At 45.2% G+C, this 17,952-nt stretch overlaps 1 protein-coding gene across 1 annotated transcript in view; it reads right to left on the minus strand.

Annotated features, from left to right (window-relative positions):
- Window positions 1–17,952, minus strand: part of LOC109913124 (semaphorin-3B-like) — a 186,625-nt gene that overhangs the window by 158,583 nt on the left and 10,090 nt on the right. Inside the window, exon 3 of the mRNA XM_048606683.1 lies at window positions 16,867–16,929. Coding sequence (XP_048462640.1) covers window positions 16,867–16,929 — 63 coding nt within the window. The remainder of the gene's footprint in view (window positions 1–16,866; window positions 16,930–17,952) is intronic.

Raw genomic sequence — 17,952 nt, forward strand, 5'->3', positions numbered from 1 at the left:
TTCAGGAATGGTCTTCAAAATATTCCCAGAGACTCAAGAGAGATCATAATGGACATGCAGAAGGTCCATTCAGGAAGGAGGCAAACTCACCTAGAGACATCACAACAGTCACACTGGAATCTACCCGACAACGTAGAAAATTGTCCCTTATACAAAAAAGCAGGGCAAATCCAACCTGGCCGATTATCACCCCATCAGTCTACTCTTGATCATCAATAAAGTGATGGAAGAGAATGTCAGCAGTTATAGCAATTAACACTTGCTTAGCGATAAACTTATCACTGACACATAATTCAGTTTCTTCCAGGCCCGCTCAGCTTCTGACCTCACAACAGCCTTGGTCTATACATGGACAAAAGAGCTGAATTCACAGAAGAGGGGAGAGTGACTGCCCTTGAAATCAAGGCTGCATTTGACCAAGTTTGACATCAAGAAGCCCAAACAAAACTGGAATCAATGGGTATCAGGGAGCAAACTCTCCAGTGGTTGAAGTCAAACCTGGGACACAGGAAGATGGCTGTGGTTGTTAGAGGTCAATCATCTCAAGTCATCAGCGCAGGAGTGCAGGGTAGTGTCCTAGGCCCAAACACCTCCATCACTGACCTTCCCTCCATCATCAGACTAAACTGATCATTGCACCATGTTCAGCACCATTTGGGACCCACATTCCCCTGAATTTTCCCTGCTACTGTGCTGATCTCCAAGCATAGCTGAGAGGGAACATTGTTCGCGAGTGCTCAGATGCTGAAGCAGACCATATCCAAATGCAGCAAGACATGGACAACATTCAGATTTGGCCGAAAAGTGGCAAATAACACTCGTGCCACACAACTGCAAGGCAATGACTATCTCCAACAAGAGACAATTGAACCACTGCCCCTTGGCATTACGCTCACTGAACCCCCATTATCAACTAATCAGGGAGCAATCACTGAGTAGAAACAAAAGTGCAGCCATTACCATCTCGAGAGAAATAGTAAGCTGATGCACAGGGACAAGCACCATCTGAAAGTTCCCCTTCAAGACACACACATATCTGGCTTGGAAATATATTCCTATCACTTCATGGTGACCTCAAAATCCTTCCAAACAGCACCTTGGGCACTTCTACACCCCAAGGACTACAATGGTTGAAGAAGGTGAGACAATGGCCTAATGGTATTATTGCTGGACCATTAATCCAGAGCCCCACACAATGTTCTGGGGACCTCGAATCCCACCATGGCAGATGGTGAAGTTTTAATTCACTAAATATCTGGAATTAGGAGTCTAATGACCATGAATCCATTGCCGACTGTCAGATAAACCATCTGGCTCACTAATATCTTTTAGGGAAGGAAACTGCCATCCTTGCCTGGTCTGGCCTACATGTGATTCCAGACCCACAGCAATGTGATTGACTCTTAACTGCCCTCTGGATAATTAGGGATGGGCAATAAATGCTGGCCTGGCCTGTGATGCCCTCATCCCGTGAATAAAGAAACAAAAAGTGACTCACCACCACCTTCAGCGGGTCAATTAGGGATGGTGAAGGCAGATGAGCCAACATAGTCAGATTTCTCTGAACAAATATAACAAATAAAACCAGGAACATGCAGGGGGGGGGGAAGTCAAGGCATTGCAAGGACTGCACAAATTTCCAAACAACCATCTACATGACCCCTCCAGCATGACCTGCTCCACATGTGGCAGAGTCTGCAATCCTTCTCACTCTCTTTACTTCACATGTCAATGGCTTCACCAAGGTACAGACACATGGTTACCAAGAGGCAGACAGGAGGAGGAGAGGGACATTGCAGGAAAGTGATCAAGGGAGGGAGTGGAGGAAAGGAGGGTATTGTGGAGAGGGAGCTAAGTGTAGAGCGGATCCATAAGGCCACAATACATAGGAGCGGAATTAGGCTATTCGGCCCATCGAGTCTGCTCCACCATTCAATCATGGCTCGTGTTGGTGGCCCTGTGATGCTTCTCATTTGCTCGATATGAAAGAGAGGGTCCCCACGGAGGACAAAGGCAATGTTAGGGAACCTAAAATGTTTTCACCGTATGGAAATTTGCAATCCAAGGACTAATAATAGCTTCTGTTGTAGCTTGGGAGACGAAATCATTGAGCATATTCAAGGCTGAATTGGGAAGATTTTTGAACAGTAGGGGAGTCAATGGCTATTAGGATGGAAAGAAGAGCAGAGGCCAAGATCAGATCAGCCATGTAGCAGGCTTGAGGGGCCAAATGGCCTCCTCCTCTTCCTATTTCCTACGTTCTGACATACCTGCTCCGTCTCAACCGAGTGAAGATCGGTCGGGGAAAGGAACTTGTGGAATACGCTGAGACAGGAATTTCATGGGCAGTTTGTCATGTAAAGAAAAGGAGAGAGCAAGAGCAGAAGTGGCTCAAAGCCACAGCTAAACACTTCACAGGGAAAACACCGAGTGTGCAAAAACCTTTCATCAAGTAGAGAATGAATGTGACAGCGAGGATGCCAATGGGAAGATTCCTTGAAAAGATTCATAGATAAATGTAAAATAATCATCATGGGAAAGAGCTGAGAGAAAACACTGGGGACAGCATCAAACAGACTCCAAGTGGACAGTTCTACACTATCGTCCCTTTGAGATGACATCATTAATTGATGGTATCTCATCTGTCACCATCAGTGCAAATTTAACTCAACATTCAGTTGCCTTCTCTTTTAGAAAGAAAGGCTTGCACTTCTCATGGAGCCCCAGGCTGTTCCAAAGTGCTGTACAGCTCACAAAATACCTTTTGAAATGTTGTTACTGTCGCAGTGTGGGGAAGGTGATATTGTGGTAACATCGCTTTAATCCAGAAGTCCAGACTAACAGTCTACGAACATGTTTTCACATCTCTCGCACAACAGCTAAATTTTAATTGATTTGATAAACCGGGAGAATACGAAGCTGGTATCTGCTGTAAAAATACTTTAGTTTTTTTTGCGAAAACCCATCTGACTCACAAATGTTTTCCAGTGAAGGAAATCTGCCTGGTCCAGCCTCCATGTGACTCCAGACCCACAGCAATATGGTTGGCTCTTAACTGCCCACCTGAAATGGCCAAACAAACCATTCAGCTCAAGGGCAGTCAGGGACAGGCAATAAATGCTGCCCTTACCTGTGATGCCAAGCATTGTATGAAAGAAGAGAGAAACAAGCATGGCTGCCAACTTGTGCACAACAAGCTCCAACGGACAGTAATGGATGAGCCAGATAATCTGTTTTCAGTGACTAATGGTAAAAGGATTAATATTGGCCAAACACTGGGTGGGTGTGCAGGGTGTGGGGGTTGTGGGGGGTGCGTGGGGGTTTGGTGGTGAGGGACGGTGGTGGTCTCCTGCTTGACTTCAGAATTGCGTCACAGAATTTTCCAACAATCTTCTGGGTGGATATCCCACTTCTGTCCTGCTGTGTGCAAAGGACAGCCATATTTCCAACATGGTCAATGCTCCATTAGCTGTATGGCACTCTGGGATGGCCAGCGTTATGAAAGGGCACTATAGGAATGAGGTCACCCTTTCTCAAAAGCTTGCTGACTTGAGTAAAAGAAAGAATAAGCGGACGTAGCACAGCAGGAACGCCAGTATTTTTGGATTCTCCACTGAAACACTAAAGGAGGAGGTTAAGGCAGCTCACAGCTCTGCGTATGTTAGACTTCAGCCTCTGGCAGAAAGTTCAGCTCTGCTCCAGAAGTCTTCATGAGGGGAGAATCGGGGCAGCAAGAAACAAAATCAAATTGTCTCTCACATTTATGTTGAATGTTTTCAATTGTAAGGTTTCTTAAAAAGGCCTGCTTTGAAAATTATGGTCACACTTCTGCCTCATGCACTTCTGACCTACGGGCACCATGTGTGGAGGGGTGAAAGGGTCGGAAAGGGCTGAAGTAGCCATCAACAGGCTCAGGTAACGAGCATAGGGGTGGAAGGGGACTGTAGTACTTAACTCTCTGTCCCATGTTCGTCTGGGGATGTTCACGAGCTGAGGAAGGGTCACCGGACCCGAAACGTTAGCTCTGTTTCCTCCTTCACAGATGCTGCCAGACCTGCTGAGCTCTTCCAGCAACTTTTGTTTTTGTTCCCAACATATATACGTTCCCTTCCCAGCCACTCACCGTCCTGACTTGGAAATTTATCGCCGTTCATTCCCTCCCTGGTCTAGCTACAGCAGGTGGATTGCAGCGTTTCAAGAAGGCAGCTCACCACCACTTTCTCAAGGGCAACAGGAGACAAGCAATAAATGCTGCCCCAGCCAGCCACACCCACATCACACAAGCGAATAAAAGGTAATCCCTGTGCAACATTACTACCCAAATAATCATCTTGAAAACCTCAATTGGAATCTGCCTCCAGCACAGTCCCTGGAAAAGCACTCTACACCTGAACAACCTGCAGTGTGAAAAAATTTCTTCTCGCGTCTTCCTGGCTTTGTTTGCGAAACAAATGCCCTCTCCTTCTTGCAGATAGTCAGAACTGCCGATGCTTGAGTCTGAGATAACACAGCGTGGAGCTGGAGGAGCACAGCAGGCCAGGCAGCATCAGAGGAGCAGGAAAGCTGACATTTCGGGTCAGGATCCTTCTTCAGAAAAGTTCAAAACTTTTCTGAAGAAGGGTCCTGACCGGAAACGTCAGCTTTCCCGCTCCTCTGATGCTGCCTGACCTGCTGTGTTCCTCCAGTTCCATACTGTGTTACCCCTCTTGTTCTTGTTTCTTTTTGGAGTGGGAACACCTTCTCCCTATCTAGTCCAGCCCACTCACGATTTTGAAAATCTCAATCAGACCTCCCCTCAGCCTTCTACTGTGCAGGGAGATCAGCTCCGACCTCTTCAATCTACTGTAAATGCTGAAGTTTCTCATTCCTGGAACCATTCTGGATCAACCACATCTGCGCTGTCCCCAGTGCATTTGTACCTTTCCCATAATGTGGCACCCACATCTGTACACAATACTCCAGTGTGAACCAGGCAGGATCAGGCCATACTAGACAAGCAAGGGCATTTTGGTGAGAGACTGGTAAGAAACAAAGATAAATAAATCAGCCTTATTGTAGCTGGGATTTGGATTAAAGTTCAGGAACTGTGAATTCAAACTGACATCACTCCATGGGAGCTTGCTTGCAAACATTTTACCTCACATGAGGTATCAATGCAATAAATCAGTGGGACTGGTTCGTCAGCACCTTGTCCTTCTGTCAATGTAGCACTAACAGAGTGAGGCTGATAAACGTCAACTACTGTTTCAATCTCATTTGGCCTCAGGATGAACTTTTGAGCACAATTACGAACCATAGACTGCCACCTCTAGATGTAACCATGCCAACTATCTCCTGGGCAAAAACTCCTCTTCCACAGCCAACCTCAACTTGAGCTTATTCCAAACTGAATTACTTTAACTCATACCACAATCCCTCTGGTTCATCAATGCACCCATTTTAAAAATCTTGCCCATGTTTCCAAATGCCTCCATGGCTGACCCCATCACTCTAATCTCCTCCAGCCCCACAATCTCTGAGCTCTTCCAATTCACACCTCACAAACGTCCCCATTTAAATTGCCCCACTTGGATTGTTTAGCTTTTGGTGACATGCCCTAAACTGTCTAGATTAGAGATCGAAAATTTCATGAAGGTGGTGTTCCCAATCAGCCATAGAAACCTGAGAAGGTAGTGGATAGACAGCACAGCTGGTCTGGAATACAAACAGCCTGAAAAGACAGTGGAAGCAAATTCAGTCACAACCTCCTAAAGGAAATTGCTAATATATTTGGAAAGGAAAACTCAGGAAGGCCATGAGGAAAGAGGAAGGCCTATGGACTAGCCCTTCGAGTGGGCCAAATGGCCTCCACCTGCAATGCAAGATCCTGCGGATTGTTGCACTTTGTTACTCACATGAAGCAAAGAGGGGAAATGTCACAATAATTGTAAATTTTATGAACTTTTTTTTCTCCCTTACAAAGTTTCGCAGGAACATTTGGAATAATTCAGAATGATCAGAGATGAGCTCCACAGATGCTAAGTGCCAATACACCACCTGAATGTTCTCTGGCCAAGACCTAGAGATATTTCAGCACTAACCTCACAGGTTATACATGCACCACACACTTCTCATGACAAGCAGTACAGCCTTCTCCAATCCTTCTGTTAATGGGCCGTTATCTAGTGACAAGCTGAGCTATTAGTAGATCACATGCCGAGGATTTGAAAGTTTGCCAAAAGTTAGATTACGAAAGCCCACCAGACTCTTTCACTCGCCTTCAATGAGTACTGCTTGTAAACCCCGATAAACAACACTCCTTTTGACCTCTCAGTTCCCAATCTCTTCACAGCTATCTGGCCAGTGATGGCAAGCAAATACCAACATAAAAAAAAGTAATCTTAATGTGGAGAAACATGGCAGGCCAGGCAGCATCAGAGAAGCAGGAAAGTTGACATTGCAGGTCGGGACCCTGATTTCTGAATAAACATCAACTTTCCTGCTTCTCTGATGCTGCCTGGCCTGCCGTGTTCCTCCAGCTCCACACTGTGTTATCTCTGACTCCAGCATCGGCAGTTCTCGCTACCCTAATCTTAATCTGGACTGTCTTTCTGGACTCTTAAGTGGGAAATGTCAAAGAGCGGCTTGCATTTCACTTTCAGGACATCAGACATCCTCATTCAAGCAAGGCTGAGGCAGCAGCTACAGGACAGATGAGTTTTTGATTCACAGTCTACAAACAGAGCAAACAGAAAAAGAGCACAAAACTGGGCACAATAAGAGGATCAGCTTGATGCCATTTCCAAGGCTCGATTTATAAAACGCCTGAGCTATTCTTGACATTTTATGCTTCCAATGAGCATGCTGCATCTGCCATCTGTTGTGGAGTATATCACTTGTGTAAACCAGAGCACGCTGGAGGCTGAGGGGTGACCTTATGGAAGTTTATAAAACCATGAGGGGCATGGATAGGGAGAATAACCAAGGTCTTCTCCCGAAGGTAGGGGAGTCCAAAACTAAAAGGCATAGGTTTAAGGTGAGAGGGGAAAGATTTAAAAGGGACCCAAGGGTCGACTTTTTTCATGCAGAGGGTGGTGTGTGTATGGAATGAGCTGCCAGAGGAAGCGGAGGAGGTTGGTACAATTAGAACATTTAAAAGGCATCTGGATGGGTATATGAATAGGAAGGGTTTAGGAGAGATGTGGGCCAAATGCTGGCAAATGGGACTAGATTTATCAAGGATATCTGGTTGGCATGGACGAGTTGGACCAAATGGTCTGTTTCCATGCTGTACAACACTATGACCCTAATCTTTCTCCAGCGGGGCAATCTTTAATGAGAAATTACAATTGAATAATGTGTCATGGTGCAGCATTGCTCTTGTGTGAAACTGTGGGGGAAACAGCTGTGCCCCCTAAGGTGTTTCCTGAAGCTTGTTCTAAAATACTACCAGGTAACTGGTAGAATATATAAGGGAGAACCAGTTGGTATGGTGTATTTGGCTATTCAGAAGGTTTCTGATAAGGTCCAACAAGAGAGGTTAGTGAGAAAAAGGAAAGCACATCAAAGGAGGGTAATATATTGGCCTGGATCAAGAATCGGCCAACAGACAGGAAAGAGAAAGTGCGAATAAATGGGTCTTGTTTCGAGTGGCAGGCAGTGACTAATGAGTTCCCACAAAGATCAGTGCATGAGCCCAAGCTATTTATGACATACCTGTATTTAAAATGATCTGGATGATGGAACTAAATGAAACTTTTCCAATTCGGGAACACTCTCTTCTAACCTCGTCCATCAGGCAGAAGATATAGCAGCTTGAACACACACACAGACACACACACACAGACACACACACACACACAGACACACACACACACAGACACACACACAGACACACACACACACAGACACACACACACACACAGACACACACACACACACACAGACACACACACACACAGACACACACACAGACACACACACAGACACACACACACACACAGACACACACAGACACACACACAGACATACACACACAGACACATTCAAGAACAGCTTCATCCCTGCTATTATTAGATTGCTGAATGGACTTCCCTAACTTCAAATAATGTTGAAGTTTCTAATGTGGATCTTGCTTTGTGCACCTTCTGTGCAGTGTAACCTGTGTACCTCACTCTATCTAAGCACCCTATGATCTGTAGATCCTTGTTTGCTATGATCTGCCTGTACTGCTCACAAAACAAAGCTTTCACTGTACTTAGGTACATGGGACTACAATAAATTAAATCAAATTGATTGGAGTGGGAGTGGGAAAACTGGATATAAGTTGCAGGGAAGGATAGAAGGAGGCTTCAGGGTAATGTAAACAAATTGACTGTGCAAACACATGGCAGCTGCAGTACATTGTGACTAAATGTTAGGTTATCCACATCAGTGTGATAAGCAGAAAGGAAGAGGATTTCTTACATGGTGATATGTTGGGATAAAAACCAAAAGAACTGCAGATGCTGTAGATCAGGAACAAAAACAAAGTTGCTGGAAAAGCTCAGCAAGTCTGGCAGCACCTGTGGAGGAGAAAACAGAGTTAACGTTTCGGGTCCGGTGAACTCAGAGGAAGGGTCACCGGACTCGAAACGTTAACTCTGTTCCTTCACAGATGCTGCCAGACCTGCTGAGCTTTTCCAGCAACTTTGGATATGTTGGGATGTGTGGATGTATAAAGGGATCAGGGTGTCCTTGCACACCAGTCACTAAAAGGAAAGGAAACAGGTAGCTGCAATACCTGAAGAGCAAGGCAAATTGTATATTGCCCTCTGATGCAGGAGGATTTGATTTCAAAAGTAGGAATGTTTTACTGAGGTTAGTCATACAGGGCCTTGATGACACCACACCTGGAGTATTGTGTGCAGTTTTGATTCTTCTACCTAAGAAAGGATAAACTTACTATAGAGGAAGAGAAGCAGAGGTTCACTATGGTGATACTGGGGATGGCAGTATGAGGCCAAGTTGATTCAACTGAGCTTATATTCACTAGAGTTGAGAAGGATGAGAGGGGATCTGATTAAAATATATGAAATTCTAGCACCGCTGGATAAACTAGATACAGGGAGAGGGTTTGCCCTGGACAGGGAATCTAGAAGCAGGGAAACACAGGATATGGGCCAGAACATTTAGAATTGAGATAAGGAAAACCTCCTTCACTCAAAACAGTAGTGATCCTGTGGAATTCGCAAACACAGTAAGCTGCTGGAGGCCATGTCGCTGAATAAATTCAGGAGAGAAATTGATACTTTTTTTGAATTTAAATGGCACCAAGGGGTATGGAGTATGACATTGCGAATCAGCCATGATGATATTGAATGGTAGATCAGGCTTGAAGGGCTGAATGGCCTACTCCTGCCCCTAGTGCCTCTGTTTTGACACAAATGCCCACAAGCTGCTGTCTGTTGCACGTTCCTCCCCAGTACAGAGCCTGCTCCATAATGGGATGAAGTCATTGAGCAGGATTGCGAGCCAGTCCCACAGCACCACAACCCCACAACCCCAAGTGTAATGTCTAGCAGGTGCTGTGCAGCAGAGAGAGTGTGGAAGTTACCACATTCAGCTGTGCAGATCCCACATCACCAAGCCATCAGTGTGTGTCAGAATGTTTCAAACTGTGCCAAGTGATTCTCACTACTCAGCAAAGCTCAGCCGAGAGATTATGTTACAGCAGGGCTAAGACTTAAACATCTTTGTAACTTTGAGAGATCACATTATGTAAGAATTGTCAAACTTGTAGAAACAAGTCTGTGAGTAATGACAGTCAGGATCGGCACCAGTTTTGATACAAGGCCCAGTGAGGGAGTATCCAAATGATCTGTATCGCGATGTCAGTCTGCTCACCAGTCGGAAGGCTATGAGTTCACGTCCCACTCCAGAGAAGGTAACTGGGTTCGAAATCCATGGTTAAGCCCTCTGCAGCACTGCACACTGACAATCCAGTGAGCTGCTTCGCTTGGAAGGAGGTGAAAATTTTGCCTTATCAACCTCCAACCGTTTCTGTCACACTGTAAAGCAACACTGGCTGTTTAGAGCAGAAGATTTGGTTATTCCCTCTGAAGAGACCGAAAACCTGGTGGAGAGACCTCAACTGAAGAGAAATTGAAATGTCACTTTTGGAATTGCTCAGGATTGGCAGTTTGAGGAATGCGAGAGAGGAAAAGTTCACCTCATCTGCTCCCCTCCCATCCATCCCCTTCAACTGGAGCTCTGGCTTCAGCTGGGAAGGAATGGGGCTGTTCAGGCCCACTCCCAGGAGCAATGTCACCCTACTCCAATACTCCTTGGATATCCCATGCACCTCTGTTGGGATGCCCAGCAGACCAGTCCACACTGGTGAGTGGGACATTGGGTGTGGGTGAAGGAGACATGGAGTTGGGCAGGACAGAGGGACAGGAGGGATGTTGAATATCTGGAACTCTTACAGCCCAATGTTAACTCATGTAACATCATTCTCAAAACATTACAGACACAATAACAGCCCCTCCTTTTGGAGCCTCTGTTCAAAACACAGTTTACAATGCTATCAACTTCACTATACAGCCTTTATAGTTACAAAAGGTTTTATTATAAATAACTTAGAAGTATGACTGCTGCCTGTGTCCCTTCAAATCATCGAGTAATGTCAGGATTGCTGACTTGATCTCAGGATGAGGGTGATATCAAGACCTCAACTTCAGAGCACTCCTGGTTGGTAGCCCATCTGAGTAGGTAGAGGTTTTTAAACCATAAATTTGATTTGATTGTCATGTGCGCTCAAGTACGAAAGTACAGGAGTACAGTGAAGAGTGTATAATGTTGCCACACAAGGCACCACCTTCAGTACAACTACCAAGATACAGAATCTTAAGAACAAAACAGAAAGAAAGAACAAAGTTAAAAGCTAAACATTGCAGTAATTATAATACAGTGAAAGCATACAAAATACAGTAAGAAGTTATACATTATAAACCTTCTTGGGTCTATTGGATCAGTGAACAAGTTCAGAAGGCATAAAAGTTAACCACGCAGATTATGACTGGAGTCACACGTAAGCCTGAACAAGGTGTTATGTCCCTTTCATTGTGTATTTCTGGTTGAATATACACCGAGATTGGACACGATTGTACATCTAAGTTTATCTTAATGTCATAGTGCCTCATTTCATAGCAAACAAAGCAATGGTGGAGCTCCTTCACAAGTCCAGTGAAATCCATTGATTTCCCGGTCTGTTGATGATGAATTAATGTTTTGAATCTTCTTCTGAAGCGGTCACGGGGACAAAGCATTAACTCTATATCTCTTTCCACGGATGCTGCTGAGTTTCTCCAGAATTCTCTGTGCTTGTTTCAGATTCCCAGAGTCTGCAGCGTTTTGCTTTTACTGCTGATGATGTTGACCACTTGAAATTTTAAGAGACATTGAGGCCATCACTTGATGCCTTGACACGAGACACGATTTAGAGAGCATCACGAGACAATCTGGCAGTCTGAACTAGAGTAGGCTGAAACTGATCAAGAGCACCCTGGAAAGGAGATTGGTGAACTGGCTGTATTTTTGATTGCAAATCCAATAGCTTCCCTACTCATTGGTTGTGGTGCCAAGCCACAAAAAAAATGACCACATTTATTGGGACCCAATTGACTGAAAACCTCGAGCAGGCACAGGCAGAATGAAATTGACGTGCAGTCAACAGCACATCCTCGGAAAGGTTAACTCTACTTATCTCTGCCAGTGAACGAGTTCTGTTCTAAACACTAATACCTAAGGTACTATGAAAATTGATTTGCACATTCACTTTGCCAACCCAACCCAAGTCCCAGAGGTTTCGGCTATCACTTTTTCTGCTGGTCATCAGCAACAACATCACGCATCAATATAACACCTTGAAGTGCTCCAAGGCATTTCACAAGAACGTTAGAAGACAATGTATGGCATCAAGCTCCAAAAGAAATATTAAGACAGCTTAGTAAAACGTAGATCAAAAAAAGTGGGAAGTGGAGAGGCTTAGGGAGAGAATTCCACACTGAGGATCCAGGCATCTGATATTAAAACACAGAACGATCCCATGGGGCTGCTGTGAATGCAAGAGCTTTCGACGTTGTCCATGCCAAGATTTATTTCTTGACCAACATCATCCAAACCAGATGATGTGTTCATTATCACGTTGCTGTTGATGGGAGCTTGCAGTCTGCAAATTGTCTGTTGTCTTTCTAAAATTGCCACAGGGGGCAATGCTTCAAGAGTGCTTTTATTGGTGGCGAAGCACGCTGGGACATCCTGAGGTTATGAAAAGGTGCTACGGGAAAGCAAATTGTACTCCTCCTAGCAGAACCGCTTAGAACAGCCATTCCAGTTTCAGCCACGAGTGTGTGTATGAAGTTTTGGCATCTTGCCTTTGCAGCGTGAGAAATCTCAAGCTGTGGACCTCAACAACATATACACGGCTCACCTGACCCGTTCAAAATCCGAGTCTGATCGAATTCAAAATGCAGAGAGCAGACTGTTGATGGTAGTTGGCTTGAATACAGGGAGACAGCAGATGGGAAATATTCCAGCTTCCTAACATCTCTGGCCCAATCCACCCTTTAAAAAAATTCATAAATTGACAGAGATTTGACAAGTTTTTCCAGGTATAAAGAGAGGCTATAATTATACCTGAAAAGACCGAGGGCCCAGATTATTTTCCAGCTGTGACTGGGCTTGTTAGCCTCTTGAGGTAAATGAATTTCTCATCACCTCTGTTCCCCACTCCCCTTCCCCTCCTCAGTCTCAAACCAACCCTCTATCACTCATCCTGCAAGCCTATCCCCTTCCCACCTAGTGGATGCTGGGAGAGACTAGAATGAAGAGAGACAGTTTTAAAAAGAAAGATCTCACATTTATGATGGATAGGGTGGCTCAGTGGTTAGCACTGCTGCCTCACAGCTCCAGGGACCTGGGTTCAAGATGGCGGCTGAGTAGCGGTGCGGGGCTCATCTGCTCTTACTTTCACTTTTTACTTGCTTTGACTATTTTTCTTTTTTCTTTCTCCTGTTTTACTACATTTTTTTTCTTAGTTTAATCTACACACCGTATATAAAGGTGCAAATTTTGTGCAGTGCGGAAGAGGTTGAGCCAGCACAGGGACGGCAATTCCAACATGGCCGCAACAGGGGTTCGCCAGTGTCGATGGTGGTCATCCTAAACACGGCGAGAGCCTGGGGCAGACAGACAGCCTGGGGCGGCTGTGGGGGGAGGGGGGGGGGGGGCAGCGAGAGCAGACAGACAGCCGGGGCGGCTGTGGGGGCAAAATTGAGCCTGGAGGAGGGGCATTCAAGCCCTTATGAGGCGTGTGAGCCCAGTATTGCCAGGGGTTTACGGACTGTGGTCTTGAACTGTTAACTGTGGTTCTTTTTTTTTGATTTCTGTCATGTTTAACTTTTAAACTTTGCTTTCCTTTATTTTTCTGCTTTGTACCAAGATTCTGTACCTAGGTATCTTTGTACCTAAGATGGCGCTGTAAGTGGTGACTTGTAAACTTTTCACTGTGCTCTGTCAGTAAATGTGACAATAAAGCTAATTCAATGCAATTCCAGCCTTCAGTGACTGTGTAGAGTTTGGTCATTCTCCCAGTGTCTGCGTGGGTTTCTTCCGGGTGCTCTGGTTTCCTCCCACAGTCCAAAGAGGTGCAGAGTAGGTTGACTGGCAATGGTAGATTGTCTGTACTATGCAGGCTAAGTGAATTAGCCATGGTAAACATGGGGTTACAGGGATAGAGTAGGGGGCTGGTTTTGGGTGGGATGCTCTTTGAAGGGTCAGCATGGACACAATGGGCCAAACAGCCTCTTTCCACAGTGGGGGTTCTATAAAATGTCATCTCTCAGAGGGACTTTGGAACTCCCTTCCTCAGAGAACAGTAGAGGTGGAGTCATTTGAATATTTTCAAGCAGACGTAAATTCTTGACTAACAAGGGAATCAAAGGGTCTCGGAGATAGGTAGGAATATGGAGTTGAGGCCTCAATCAGAGTAGTGACAATTTTAATGTATGGTAGAGCAGGCTGAAGAGGCCAAATGGCCCACTCCTGTTCTGTGAGATATAAGAAAAAGCTTTTTGTTATCAGCAACTTGGGCTCTGTTAAATACAGCCCCCGTCCTGTTTGTCAAGTCTCCCACTTTTAAACAGTCCCTCTTGTCTCATGGTGCTTCTTGGTGCATGTCAATGATTTTCTGAGCTTTCTTCTTGTTTCTTCAAAACTGCAAACATTACTGAAATAGCTCCAGTATGCTGTCACCAAGTCACCCTTTATTTACACGTGGAGAGACCTTGACACTGATCCAGCTCCCTCAGAGCCAGCTCTCAGAGTGAACAGAACCCCTGACACTCCTGTTTATATCTGTCAGCTAGCGCTCCCTAATTGGACCCGGTTAATAGCCCCAATCAGCCAACTCATATTCTGTGAGGTCCACGTGGCTGACCTCATTACAATCACTAAACACACCTCATGTACTTTTACTCCTTTCTGCATCTCACCATCAAAATTGAGGTTTGTCACACCTCATCCTCCAGCACAACCTTTCACAAGACCAAAGCTGTGGCAGTCCATAGATTCACCCATCAGTTTTCCCTCTCTCCTCCAATCAACAACCTCCAAGGTTTAACATTCTTTCTCAATTTGCATGTCTTTTCAACATTAGCATTTTCAATTCTCAGTGCTGTTTCCACATTTCCCCTTCCTGTTTCTGTAAACTCCTCCAATCCCTCCCGCATCCCAATCTCTGCACTCCTCCAATTCCAGCCTCTCACAATTGACCTTGCCAACATTCCAGTGTTGACCTGGAGTTTCCAGGAATTAAACATTAAACTCAGGGCTGCTACAGACTATCCAGGGGAAAAAACATAGGTGCATTAAATAATTCACTGGGAGTTTCTTTCATTGTTCTTGAACACATTTTAGGTTGTCACTATCGTACATTGTTCAAAAAAGGGCTGTTTGATCTGGAGGTCATTGTAGGTGAAACAGGCAACAAAACTTGTAGAAATTCATCTAGTCAAGGTTGTCAATCCTACGCACAATCACATTATTGATCACTTCACCATTAGCAGCCAGGCCTTTAACTGTTCAGGCACTAAGCTTTGGAACTCTCTCCCTACACCTTTCTGAAACTCTCACCTTTAAGATTTGCCTTCAAATCTGACTCTTAGATCTAATACCACCCCCAACACCTCATCTCCCGCCAATGGCAGCTTCCCATGCAATTCATAAAGTTAGCTCAGTTGGTTGGATGAGACCAACAGTATGGGTTCAATTCCCACACTGGCTGAGGTTACCATGATGGTCCTACCTTCCCAATCTTGCTGGAGGTCTGGTGACCCTCAGGTTAAACTCACCACTAGTTGGATCTCTCCAATGAGAGAGCAGCCCACCAGGACTACGGTGGCTTTACCTATTAACCCTCTTTCCTCCTCAATCTCACAAACACGCTTCTAGGTGAAGCAGCGATTTACTTGCAATATCCTTCAATCTTGTCTTTCGTTTACACTGCTCACAATGGGGGTGGGTTCCTCTCCACTAAGGATGCCAAACACTGATTCAGTGACGGCTTCACGGAACACCTCCGCTCAGTCCACAAGGCATCAACCGACTTCCGGTCACCTGCCATGTTAATACATCCTGCTTTCACATTCCCATTCTTTCCTGGGTCTGCTGTAGTGTTCCAGTGGCGCCTAACACAAGTTGGATGAACAGCACCTCATTTTTCACCTTAGGTACTTTACAACCTCCTGAACTCAACAGGGAGATCAACAACTTCAGGCCGTGAACTCCATCCTTCAGTTTTATAATGTTCTTTTCCTCCACAGTGGCTGTATCTTGTTTTCGTGTTTTTGCTTTCAGAAACAGCTGACCTATATTCTGCTTATTAACATAGGCTACTGACGCATACACTGGCAGGTTGCAAGACGGATACAAACAATTTACAGAAAGACAGTGAGACTTTAAGTAAGTGGGCACAAAGTTGGCAAATGGAGCATAATGTGGGAAAACGTGCAAGTTTATCATTTTGGAAGGAAGAACAAAACAATAGAATAATATTTAAATGGAGAAAATCTGCAGAAAGCTGCAACTCAAAGGGATTGGGGTCTGCTTGTGCATGGAACACAAACAGCTAGCACACAGGGGCAGCAGGTAATAAGGAATGGTGGCGCTTATTTCGAGGAGATTGGAGTATAAGAGCAGGGAAGTCTTACTGCAACTGTGCAAGGTGCTGGTGAGACCACATCTGGAGTACTGTGAGCAGTTTTGGGCTTCTTACCTAAACAAAAATTTACTGCCTTGGAGGCAGTTTTGAGAAGGTTCACTGAGATAATCAACATTATGGAGGGATTATTTTATGAGACAAGACTAAACAGGCTGGCACTCTGATCACTGGGGTTTAAAAGAATGAGAGGTGATCTCACTGAAACATATAGGATTCTTAAAGGGTGGGTAAATGCTGAGAGGAAGTTTCCTCTCATGGGAAGAGTCTAGGACCAGAGGGCATAGCCTCAAAATAAAGAGGCACCAATTTAAGACTGAGATGAGGTGGAATTTCTTTCCTCAGAGGGTTAAGTGTCTTTGGAACTCCTTGCCACAGACAGCTGTGGGGACAGAGTCCTTGTGTCTATTTAAGACTGAGATAGAGAGATTCCTGATCAGTCAGGGAACCAAGGTTTTTGGGAAAAAGGCAAGAAAGTGAAGGGGAGGAATGTCAGATCAGTTGAAGGGGGAGGCATCATTTCCAAGCTGGACACAAGAGACCCCCCCCCCCCGACTTCCTGTTCACAGTTGTCGCCAATTGTCAATCAGGCAGAGACTGTCAAGGTAATCAGAAGGGATTGTACTCACATGTAAATCCTTGCCTGCCCAGTTACACTCTTCTCTCCATTCCACAGGGGCTGGCCAGTAAATCTGTAAGAAAGAGAACCGCAATAAGTTGAATGGAGCAACAGCACCATCAGGTCAACACCAACCTCATCCTCCTCCCTACCTGGAATTCCACAGCCAAAGGGCTCACAGCAGTTACCTACGCAATGAAAGCCAACCTTTCAGAATTACAGAAACACACAGGTGGCAGAAACGTTAACCCTTCCATTCCTGAAGTGTCCCCTCACATGCAGATTCACCTCAATCTGCCACTGCACTGTGTTTAAAAGTCTCGCCAGCAACATGCACAGTACAGAAATGGTAGCAACTGGAACTGCACAGTTCATGGCAATGACCCACATAACTACACAGGGGAGACTGAATCGGTCAGGATTATATTCACTGGACTTCAGAAGAATGTATAGGGAGAGTCTCATAGAAACCTATAAAATTCTAGCAAGGTAGATGCAGAAAGGATGTTCCCGATGACCGGGGAGTCCAAAACCAGGAGTCCGAGTCTAAGGATATGGGATAAATCTTTTTTATGTTTCTATACTTTATTAATCAGGCAGGAGTATTAGGGATAAGAGAAGGCCTTTCAGCCCCTTAGATACCTAGACTGGAGATAAATATATGACAGCCTCATCATTCTGTAATTGAGTAAGTTGATTAAGCAGTAATCCCCCATTTACCTGCAATGGACAGATCAGCTCTCACCCTGTACAATGGATGTGACCATTTATAAGCAGGGCCCTGTTGAAAGAACCAGGAGTTCCTCCCTAACAAATGGGGAATATCTACACTGAGGCTGCTTTTCATAAAGGAGCACTGAGGCTCAGTGGTTAGCATTGCTGCCTCACAATGCTAGGGATAACAGTCCAATTCCAGCCTCATGTGACTGTCAATGTGGGGTTTGCACATTCTCCCCGTGTCTGCGTGGGTTTCCTCTGGGTGCTCCGGTCTCCTCCCACAGCCCAAAGATGTGCAGGTTAGGGTGGATTAGCCATGGGAAAATATAGGGTAGGGGGTGGGTCTGGGTAGGATGCTCTCCAGAGGGGTCAGTGGACT

The sequence above is a fragment of the Rhincodon typus genome, chromosome 16, assembly GCF_021869965.1.
Source record: "Rhincodon typus isolate 14 chromosome 16, sRhiTyp1.1, whole genome shotgun sequence".
Classification (NCBI taxonomy): domain Eukaryota; kingdom Metazoa; phylum Chordata; class Chondrichthyes; order Orectolobiformes; family Rhincodontidae; genus Rhincodon; species Rhincodon typus.